Genomic DNA, 10,862 nt, shown 5'->3' on the forward strand with positions numbered 1-10,862 from the left:
AAAATAAATCCATCAAGGAAAATTTTATTGTTCAACAGAGGGATGGCTTATAAACCGGGACGGCGGACCGGCACCTTGGCTGACGTCGTCATCGTTTCAAAGGGCGGGGATCAAAAAGAAAAGGCAAATAGCCCGAGAAATTAGGGGTAAAAAATAAGTCCAACGAAGGAAACTTTTATTATTCATGAGAGGGATGACATGCGGGACCCACTGAGCCGGCCGGAGTTTCCTCAGCGTTTCCAAGCTTCGGCATGAGATCGAGAAGAAAAGGCAAGTGACCAAATATCGGGAGCCAAAAATAATCCAAGAAAAGAAACTTTGTGTGTACATAGAGGATGACATGCGGGTCCCATTTTGCGGCTTGGCCCGGTCTCAGCGTTTCAAATGCGGCTTGAGATCGGGAAAGAAAAGAAAGTTGATTGTACATAGAGGATGACATGCGGGTCCCATGATCGGCAACACTCCACAACGTTTCCAAGGCGGCGGGGATCGAAAAAAACCCGAGAAAAAACTTTTATAGTACATAGAGGATGACATGGCACAAGTTTTCCCTCGAGAAAGAAACCAAGGTTTATCGAACCGGGAGGAGCCAAGAAGCACGTTGAAGGTTGATGGCGGCGGGATGTAGTGCGGCGCAACACCGGAGATTCCGGTGCCAACGTGGAACCTGCACAACACAACCAAAGTACTTTGCCCCAACGAAACAGTGAGGTTGTCAATCTCACTAGGCTTGCTGTAACAAAGGATTAACCGTATTGTGTGGAAGATGATTGTTTGCAAGAAAACAGTAAAGAACAAGTATTGCAGCAGATTTGTATTTCAGTATTAAAGAATGGACCGAGGTCCACAGTTCACTAGAGGTGTCTCTCCCATAAGATAAAAGCATGTTGGGTGAACAAATTACAGTCGGGCAATTGACAAATAGAGAGGGCATAACAATGCACATACATGTCATGATAAGTATAGTGAGATTTAATTGGGCATTACGACAAAGTACATAGACCGCCATCCAAGCTGCATCTATGCCTATAAAGTCCACCTTCGAGGTTATCATCCGAACCCCTTCCGGTATTAAGTTGCAAAGCAACAGACAATTGCATTAAGTATGGTGCGTAATGTAATCAACAACTACATCCTCGGACATAGCATCAACGTTTTATCCCTAGTGGCAACAACACAACACAACCTTAGGGGTTTCTGTCACTCCCCCAGATATCAATGCAGGCATGAAGCCACTATCGAGCATAATACTCCCTCTTGGAGTTACTAGCATCAACTTGGCCAGAGCCTCTACTAATAACGGAGAGCATGCAAGATCATAAACAACACATAGGTAATAACTTGATAATTAACATAACATGGTATTCTCTATCCATCGGATCCCGACAAACACAACATATATCATTACAGATAGATGATCTTGATCATGTTAGGCAGCTCACAAGATCCAACAATGAAGCACAATGAGGAGAAGACAACCATCTAGCTACTGCTATGGACCCATAGTCCGAGGGTGAACTACTCACTCATCACTCCGGAGGCGACCATGGTGGTGAAGAGTCCTCCGGGAGATGAATCCCCTCTCCGGCGGGGTGCGGAGGAGATCTCCGAATCCCCCTAGATGGGATTGGCGGCGGCGGCGTCTGCGGAAGGTTTTCCGTATCGTGGTTCTTCGCATCGGGGTTTCGCGACGGAGGCTTTAAGTAGGCGGAAGGGCAACGTGGGGGCCACACGAGGGCCCCGCACCACGAGTCGGCGCGGCCAAGGCACGGGCCGCGCCGCCCTATGGTGGCGGCCCCTCGTGGCCCCACTTCGACTCCTCTTCGGTCTTCGGAAGCTTCGTGGCAAAATAGGACCCTGGGTTTTGATTTCGTCCAATTCGAGAATATTTCGTTACTAGGATTTACGAAACCAAAAACAGCTGAAAACGACAAGTCGGCTCTTCGGCATCTTGTTAATAGGTTAGTTCCAGAAAATGCACGAATATGACATAAAGTGTGCATAAAACATGTAGGTATCATCAATAATATGGCATGGAACATAAGAAATTATCGATACGTCGGAGACGTATCAATGGCAACGACAGGTTGCTCATGGCTTTACGCATGTGGCACGCCAGTGTTGAAGATGAAGATGAATGGCAGGCCAGTTGGAGATGAATTAGCGCATGGTCTTATTGAGCGGGGATTAATGGCGGTGCGTATAACGAAGAGGGCTGCGGTTGCTCTCCCGCGGCGGTTCGACGCTCCATTCCAGCGGTTCGAGCGTCAATCGGCGCGGTTGCCACTCTAGCGGTTGCCCTCCTCGGCAGTTGTTGTGCTTTAATTCGCGCCGCGAGCCAGGGTCACTACCAGCCGGGCCCGTGGGAGAAACGAGCGGACGCTCGGTGCGACCGCGTAGCATCCGCGGAGACGCAAACGTGCCGCATTTTTGCGCTGCGTTTGCGTCTCCGCGAACGGTCCGGACACTATGCGTCGCCACGCTGGAGCAGGTTGCTGGCGCATTTCTGGTCCGCGCGAACGCAAACGGTCGAGCAAGGTCCGTTTCCGGCGCCCCGTTTTTTGTGAGAAATACAGTACAAACGCAGACGCTCACATACACACTCATACACTCACCCCTATGAACGCACAGACGCACACTCTACCTCTATGAGCACATTCGAAAGACTAAACCAGCAGATTGGAATTTGAAATTGACGAAGTCACCACAGGCGCATCGCTATCGATGGGAACATCGCCTTTCACTGAATGAATATTCTGCCTTTATGAGACACACAAATGTTAAACCTGAGATTTGTGAGAGTGAAAGGTGTGCCACACATTGATAAAGTAAAACATGTTTATAGCTCACTATTGTATATGTTGGCTCTAAGTTAGCTATAGATGACATGCTCTAAGAGCAAGTACAATAGAGTCTAGTCAGCTGACTATAAGACATTAAATAATATATTTTAGATGAGTTGGAGGAGAGAGAAGAGGAGAGAGAAGAGAGGTGGGCTACTATGCAATAGCCATCTCTTGCACGTGCTCCTAGGCATCTTGTGAGAGTGAAAGGTGGGACATATATTAGTAAAGTACATGTTAGCTATATGATGACTATAAATGATATGCCATCTTGTTATAGCCAACAGTTGGCTATACTATTGGAATTGCTCTAACTGACTTGACATAATGACGATGAGATGGTTCTTGCCTTCTTGGACACTTGTCGCTCCATGAGCAGGGGAAGGCTAAACCGTCTCTTGGTGGCGCGATGGGCCGTTCAGTTGTCGTTCCAAGGAGAAAGGGAAATTGACGGCTGCCTGGGGTGTGCCGTGTGCGCGCTCTCGCCTGCTACCGACATCCCCGACGCGGCGACGCCACCGCACAGCACCCCGCCCGCTACCGGCGGCGGCCATGGGCAACTCACAGGGCTCCTCCTCGTCCGCCTCCTCCGCCCGCTTCGTCACGGCCTCCAGGTACCACGCCGTCAAACAGCCGCCACCGCAGCTGCCTGCCTGCCTGCTTCACCCCGCCGCAATTCGCCTAGCCCCGCGTCGCGCGCGATCTCATCGCCCCTTCCCTCTCGACTCTCGCAGGGCCTTCTCGAAGCAGGCGCTGGACGACCTCCGCGCGCGCTTCGCCTCGCTCGCCGAGCGGTCGGGGACCCAGGGCCGCGCCATCTCCCGCCCCGTCTTCCTCGTGAGCTCCCCACTCCGCACAAGTTTTTTGCAGCCGGGATTGGATTGGGTTCGGGCGGATCTGGGATCCAGTTTCTAACGGGGGTGTGGTCCGTCTTGCGCAGGAGTATTTCGGGGTACGCGGGGCGCTCGGCGACAGGCTGTTCCAGCTGGTGGCCAAGGAGGGCTGCGAGGAAGATGGGGTCACCTTCGAGGGTTTGATCATCTGCAAAGTTGGTACCCTTGTCCTACCACTCGCTTAATTAAATTCGTTCATGGATGAATTCGGTGGTATTAGTGTACTCACGCTGCATTTGTAATGCTATGCAAAGCTTAGTGTTGAATACTTGAATGTAGTATGCTATTTGCTTTGCTTGTACATTAAGAAGGGAGAAATGTGGTTCTACTTCTTAAAACTACTTCCACTGCTTAAAGTTAAACCTTAGGTCTTCGGAAATTTTTAAAAAAAAATCAATCAAATTCTGATGTTCTTCAGTTTCCGTGCTAATTTAGTCATTGGAAGTAATGGACTTCACATGTTTTATTTATTTGTTAAACACAAAAAAACTATCTTCCCAATGTTAAGACTGCCATATTTCTTGCTAGGTTCTCTCCATTATATTCTGTTGTTTAATAGCGATTTGTTCCTAACAGGCAACATATGAAAGGGGAACTCGAGATGAGGCTGATGAGTTCATTTTTCAATTGTGCGATGTTATGGGAGATGGTGCCTTAACAAGGTATTTCTTGAGTGAGCTAGCAAAACTGATTTTGCTCCTATATGTTGGTATACGCCATTCGCGAGTATTTACCTCCCGAGCTGATGATTTTCTTTGTGCTTTTAATGACTTCTGGTTTCGAAAGCTTTTGCAAAGCATGTTTCTGTTCGTAGAAGTTCTTTTGTTTAGCTGTGTAGGTTCTATTTGATGAACCACTTACTCCTGTGTTTTCTCTTTCACCATTACCAGGTCTGATCTGGAATCTGTATTGGCGTCCATTCACGAAACCATATTTGAAAATAACAAGGAAGCAGGGGAAGGTTCAAACAAGAGGACATCTGAAGCATTTCTCAACTCCGCAGTATTTTCAACGAATGCTGAAGGGGTCTCAGAGAAGACTATGTCATTATCAGACTTTAGAAACTGGTGTACAGTCATGCCATCACTCAGGAAGTTTCTCGGAAGTCTGTTGATGCCCCCTGATTCAGGTTTGTATTGTCAGTCTGCATAATTTCCAAAAACAAGCGGTGCATTTCTTGTAGCTGAATCATGACATGGGTGCGGTCCTATTTATTGCCTTTGGAGAAATATGCTGTAGACAGTCAAATATTTCTTGCTTTAGTGTGTATATATGAAAGGGTAGGACTGTCATTTTCTTCATAATGTTCCTCCTTGCTCTTGAGATTCGCCATTAATGAGTAAGTGAAGCTTGTGGTATCTGCACTCCTACTGCTCTGAAGTTGGTGGTCTAGGAAAATCCATCTGCTTCATAGTCAGCATTAAGCACCAAAACACCTCTTATATATGTGAAAGGAGCAAGACACATACTTGTTGGACATTTACTGATCTTGTGGTACTACTTATATCTGAAATCACCATTAACCAGGGTTTCATGAATCAAGACCATAACAAATCAAATTATCGGAGGTGCGACGTACTGTTGTCAGTTCTAGACTTCTAGTTACAAACATCTCAGCCTTCTGTCTTTCTCTTTTTTTTGGGCGGGTAGCCTTCTATCTTTCTCAAGTACACTTTGGTCGTTTGGTGTCTATCATACTTGAGTGGATGTATACTGGGCTTCTATTGCAGTTCTTTCCTATTACAAGGTATGTCTAAATCAAAAGTTTCTTGTGTACCTTGGCTACTGCTGTTGATGATTTAAGACGTGTTGTTTGTTGCCAAGAGGTTAAATATGTCTTCAATAATACAGAAAAAATTATGTTCTGTCTTTAGTAACACAAGTTAAAAAAAAGATCTTTTCAACAATCTATCATCCAATTAAGTAAACATGCTACATATAGGCAATTTAACAAGTCCCTGCGAATGGGATAGCAAAAGCGTGCAACTGGAATTCTGGAAGTAATATCCAACTCAAGTTATATTCACTTGTTAATTTTGAGTTTCTGACACTTCCTATTGGGCAACAATAAAAGAGAGGAACAGGAAATCAGAAAGGTATTTGTGCTACCATGGGCACCAGCATGGCATACAAAGGAAATACTTGACAGTTGCCAACTTCCTATTGCACAAGTCTGAGTGTTGCCAACAAGGCACATGGTGTAGGCTACTCTGCTGGCCTAAGTTGGTTAGTGGCTGCAGCCTGCAGGTGACCTTGGTATAGGAAGCCTCTATCTCTCTACCTCAAGTTGACCTGTCAGACTGAACATGAGAGCCTCTGTCATTTTTGAAATTTACGAGAGCATCTCTCTATCTTTATTCGTGTTCAGTTATTCCAAGTGAGCCTAGAAACATCAGTCTGATAATCTTATACTACCCCATTGGTGAACTACCATTCTTGTTTTTACTTTAGAATATCCATAGGTTTCGGTGCATGCTCTCTTTACATACATGTTTGGTCCTCTAGTATGTTTTTAGTGTTTAAACTGAAAAAAAAAAACTGTATCCCTCTGTTCTTGGAAAAATGAATCTGATCATAGAAATGTGAAAGTCAGCCATACCCTAGTTGTTTTCGCATGCTTTTGTTGAGTTTTGTTATTTTGTAGGCAGAGCTGGCTTCCAAGTGCCACTACTTCACTATCCAGAAAACATCTCCTCTGAGTTGCTACTTTTAAATAAGGAGTATGCTTGGCATATAGGAGGTGGCTTTTCTCAACATGATGTGCAAGAGTGGAGGCTTCTATATCACAGTTCTCTTCATGGACAAAGCTTCAGCACTTTCTTAGGCAATGTAACGTGAGTACTCTTGAATATTATAGATGTGTTGGTGATTTCTAAGGCTCAATTGCTTAATTGAGTCTTGATTATAGACAGCTATTATGTAATCTGACGAAACTAGTTTTCTACTCATAGAGCATGATGGTTTTTTTTTAAAAAAAAATATTCTGCACGGTAAAAGTCATTTTGATGTCAATGCTCACTATGTATTATTACATACTGACTACAGGCTTGCCAACTTTCTGTGTAGATTTTTTTCGCAGTGTACATAATTCTGGGCATTTTTATTGTTTTATAGGAATGGAGATGCACAGACTGTTCTAATCATTAAAGATGCAGAAGGTTCCATTTTTGGTGCATATGCATCACAACCATGGGAAAGGCACAGTGATTTTTATGGTGACATGAAGACATTCCTTTTCAAATTATATCCCGAAGCATCCATTTTTCGTCCTACAGGAGCAAACAAAAATTTACAATGGGTATGCCTATCTTCTCTTATTTTTATTATGTGTTGCCATTCATCATCTTGGAAGTAAAAGTGATGTAAGAATGATTTTACATCATATCTCATTTTGACAGTGTGCTACAAACTTCACCTCTGAGAATATTCCAAATGGTATCGGCTTTGGAGGCAAGCCACATCACTTTGGCCTTTTCCTATCTGCTGGTTTCGATCAAGGGCACTCATTTACCTCCAGCACATTCACCGGTCCATCCCTTTCCAACACAAACAGGTTCAGGCCAGAAGTTATTGAATGTTGGGGGATACAAGTGAAGGGATCACTTGATGAAAAAACAGAGCTCGTCAAGGGTACAGTTCTTGAGAGATTCAAGGAGGATAGGAACATGCTGAAGCTTATCGGTATGGCAAGTGCGAGTGACTGATGACTGGAAAATCACAATAGCAGATATTTTGGAGTTTCTGTACAGCACCATTCACGGGAAATAAATAGCTCTTCAAACTGTTTGTTCATCCAGAGAGACATGTATAGCTGCATGGAGTTGTTGGTTTATACTGTATAGATTCTCTGCCTGTGTTTTTGTCCCCAGTTCGAGAGCAAGAGAGGAACTGACTGTGTCAAAATTGATCTCCCAAAGCTGGCTACTAAGTAAGTGATGTATGTAATGTGCTTCACAATCATATCAGCGTAACATGGATTGAGGTGGACAAAGAATGATTTGATGATGTGTAGTTCTTTTTGGACTTTGCAGTAATACGTGTGCTTTTTTCACATGCATGTTACGTGTCACTGACTCGCTGCAGCTGTTACGAGTATTGCATGTATTGTATATTGGTAAATGTTAGTAAGTCCGATTGAAGATCCTCAAATCCTAAGTTCTTAATAATATAGTTGGAGATCATAATGTTATGCAACTGTGAATCTTAAGTTTACAATGACCATAATGTTGTTGTCCGCTGCTCCAGCAAGTGATTTCTGGCTGCATCGTGTGTATTCATCTTCGCCGCCGATGAAGCAGAGATGCATCATCATGCATTGTATATTTATGTATGATGTTCAGATGCAGCATCATGCATTGTATATTTATGTATGATGTTCAGTGCTACTGGTATGTGCGCATGGGTAGCTTGATACAGCTATTGTAGTTCCTTTCATGATTTTAGTGAACAATTGCACTCAATTTTGCAATGCTACTGATTAGAATTTCACTCAACATCTTCTGATAGTCTCTAGTACACAGAGGTTAAGTACTGATATAATCGGTTGTATGTTAGCGTGATATCTTCACTTGATTTATGACTTCTACCAAACTTATAAGTTTAGCAGACATTGTAAATAATGTTCTACACTATGGTACGTGTATCGTTCTGGGTTCCGCATTATTTTTATCTTGTCACACTATTGCATTATTTCAAGGTATCTAACAGTTAGTACGCACATAAGCTTTAGCGTGTCAACCAACTTTTAGCTTAAGAAGCTCTTACTCATGTACTATATATTAGTCATGCATACGCCATTTCAGCCAAATGTCCTACTCCGTAGTATAAAATTGTGATACTCACAAGCCTATTATGGACGCAATGCGATTGATATATTGGTAGATCGATTTTTTTGGTATAATTTGAGCTCCTTCCCTCCCTTCTTGTCTAAGTGCCTCGATCTTTGCTTGTTCATATCCACAATCTGATGGAATCATCACACTGCAAAGATTGCAATGTTAGCACAGTGATAGTATTAGACCATGCAACTGGAGACACCATATGCTCAGAGTGCGGCCTTGTACTAGATAGCCATTACGTCGATGAGAAACCTGATTGGCGCACTTCTACCCCCTTTGCATCGAATGTTGATAGTTATGACCCTATATCTGTTGCAGAGTCTGCTATCAATCTTAAACCGAAACATAATTCTACCACTGCTGTGAGACTAGAGCAAAGAACATTTGATCACCACCAGTCTCTTCACGGCAATATACTGAAGAGTGTTGATTTTTCTTCTCATCAACCTGACACTGCGTTTCACTACATAGCTGATATGGCTGATAGGTAAATTCACATCCTTATGTCAGTCTTACTTGAAACAATTTTGTAGTCCTTGTATACGTCTGAACTTTAAGGTAGTTACATATCGTCATGTAGTATACTATCACATAACTAAGTGTACAAATTACTGTTTTAATAGGTTGGGCATTGTTGATAGCATAAAGCTTGAAGCAAAAAACCTGTACATGAAAGCAAACGATCTCAAGCTGTTTAATATAAGGAAGAAACATTCAGTCTGTGCTGCTTGCCTGTACATAGCATGCAGGCAAGCTAATAAGGCTCGAACTATAAAAGGTACAAAAATCATGAAGAACACCGGCTAGACAGTTTTTCATATATTTCATGCAAAATCATGAAGCTTATTAAATTTTCCTTATATAATAACCAGAGATTTGCACCGTCACAAATGGAGTTACAAGGAAAGAGGTTTCTCGAGCCAAAGATTTACTAGTACAACATATTGAAGAGAAAAAGGGTGAATTCATGGAGATCAATAGTGTTCGTCCAAGAGACCTTGTGGTAGTTGTTTCCTTCCTTCTTCATACTCACTTTTTTTTTTGCCAATGTACTTCATACCGACCTAATGTCGATGAATATCTTCATCAACAGCTAGCATTAATTTATCTTCTAATGAGAAGATAGTAATTAACATAAAAAATATTTATTCTAATCATATTTCTTAACTTTTTACCCTTTATTCATAACTTTGCAGCGTCGTTTTTGTTCAACACTTGGCATGTCAAATCAAGCAATTCAAGCTGCGGAAGAAGCAGCAAATCGAGTGGAGAGACTGGATATAAGGTATTTAATTTTAAGTATATATTTACATTATTTAATCAGCATATGTATATCTATGTTACATGAAAGTGAATCAGATAATCTTATATTTAAATTCACTGGGAGACATTCAATGATGCATGAATATTGCATCTTAAATTGTAGAATTGGCTTAATTGTGAAATAGACATTTCATTATGTTTGGATGTACTCCAAAACTATATGTTTATGGCTCAATTACTTTCCCAGGAGGAATGCTATATCAATAGCTGGAACTATAATATATTTAATATCAGAGTCTTCTATGGAACCACGCGACAAAGTTTCAATTAAAGGTAGTTGATTGTCATCATATAGTATTATGTCTGTGTGGACTCTTTGAATATTTGAATTTATTCTTACAAGATGCTTAAAATTTTGCAGATATATGCTTAGTAGCAGGATTAACAGAAGTTACCATTAGATATTGTCATAGAGAACTTTGTGGTTATGCTTCATGGCTCTTGGAAACCTACTTAACTGCGAAGAAATAAAAAAAAGTACTTAAACATGACGTAATTTCATTTATGCTTACTTTTTTTTTTCAAAACATGATACGATTAAACTTTAACAATATGTGTACACTAAGTTTATGCAAAAAAAAGTGTACGCAATAGATCGGTTGAAGCTTTGATTGTTTAATGTAACAAATTAAGAATTCAACATCAAGTTTCTTGACAAATATTATTAATGTATATGTAAGACAATTTATATGTCTGGCTAACCACATGCTGCTTTTAGAGTATCTCGAGTCGCGGCTCCCAACAACCCTCCCCAAAGGCCTATCAGCCGCCGAACGTAAAAGCTCGCCCAGTCACGTCCCCAAAGCCTCTTTCGCACATGTGCGACCCCATATAGTGTTTGGCACGCCCAAATACCCAATCTGGCCCCAACCCACAGGGAGCCACCTAGAAGCGCCGGACACAGCCTGCAACCACCGTAGGCCATGCCCATCATTGTCACAAAAACTGACCTCACGCCTCCATTT

The 10,862-nt window shown here is 42.4% G+C and overlaps 2 protein-coding genes across 2 annotated transcripts; both read left to right on the top strand.

Moving 5' to 3' along the window:
• The first annotated feature begins 3,359 nt into the window (after positions 1 to 3,359).
• On the top strand, positions 3,360 to 7,787 carry LOC124652284 (MTOR-associated protein MEAK7-like). The gene is made up of 8 exons (XM_047191302.1): positions 3,360 to 3,457; positions 3,578 to 3,680; positions 3,784 to 3,891; positions 4,313 to 4,398; positions 4,627 to 4,865; positions 6,381 to 6,570; positions 6,851 to 7,034; positions 7,135 to 7,787. Exons 1-8 carry the CDS (start codon positions 3,396 to 3,398, stop codon positions 7,438 to 7,440), a joined length of 1,278 nt encoding a protein of 425 aa, XP_047047258.1. The 5' UTR covers positions 3,360 to 3,395; the 3' UTR covers positions 7,441 to 7,787.
• Positions 7,788 to 8,702: 915 nt separating this feature from the next.
• LOC124656242 (transcription initiation factor IIB-like) lies at positions 8,703 to 10,368 on the top strand. The gene is made up of 6 exons (XM_047195023.1): positions 8,703 to 9,061; positions 9,198 to 9,352; positions 9,447 to 9,577; positions 9,771 to 9,859; positions 10,085 to 10,170; positions 10,259 to 10,368. Exons 1-6 carry the CDS (start codon positions 8,703 to 8,705, stop codon positions 10,366 to 10,368), a joined length of 930 nt encoding a protein of 309 aa, XP_047050979.1.
• The last annotated feature ends 494 nt before the right edge of the window (positions 10,369 to 10,862 follow it).

This window comes from Lolium rigidum, chromosome 5 (assembly GCF_022539505.1).
Source record: "Lolium rigidum isolate FL_2022 chromosome 5, APGP_CSIRO_Lrig_0.1, whole genome shotgun sequence".
NCBI classification, from domain to species: domain Eukaryota; kingdom Viridiplantae; phylum Streptophyta; class Magnoliopsida; order Poales; family Poaceae; genus Lolium; species Lolium rigidum.

Excerpts from the sequence above, each read along its gene's own strand:
- LOC124652284 (XM_047191302.1), top strand. The coding sequence starts at position 3,396 with ATGGGCAACTCACAGGGCTCCTCCTCGTCCGCCTCCTCCGCCCGCTTC. Across the intron at positions 6,571-6,850 it reads ACTTTCTTAGGCAATGTAAC|GAATGGAGATGCACAGACTG; the intron begins GTGAGTACTCTT and ends ATTGTTTTATAG. Across the intron at positions 7,035-7,134 it reads CAAACAAAAATTTACAATGG|TGTGCTACAAACTTCACCTC; the intron begins GTATGCCTATCT and ends TCATTTTGACAG.
- LOC124656242 (XM_047195023.1), top strand. The coding sequence starts at position 8,703 with ATGGAATCATCACACTGCAAAGATTGCAATGTTAGCACAGTGATAGTA. Across the intron at positions 9,353-9,446 it reads TAAGGCTCGAACTATAAAAG|AGATTTGCACCGTCACAAAT; the intron begins GTACAAAAATCA and ends TATAATAACCAG. Across the intron at positions 9,860-10,084 it reads GTGGAGAGACTGGATATAAG|GAGGAATGCTATATCAATAG; the intron begins GTATTTAATTTT and ends TTACTTTCCCAG.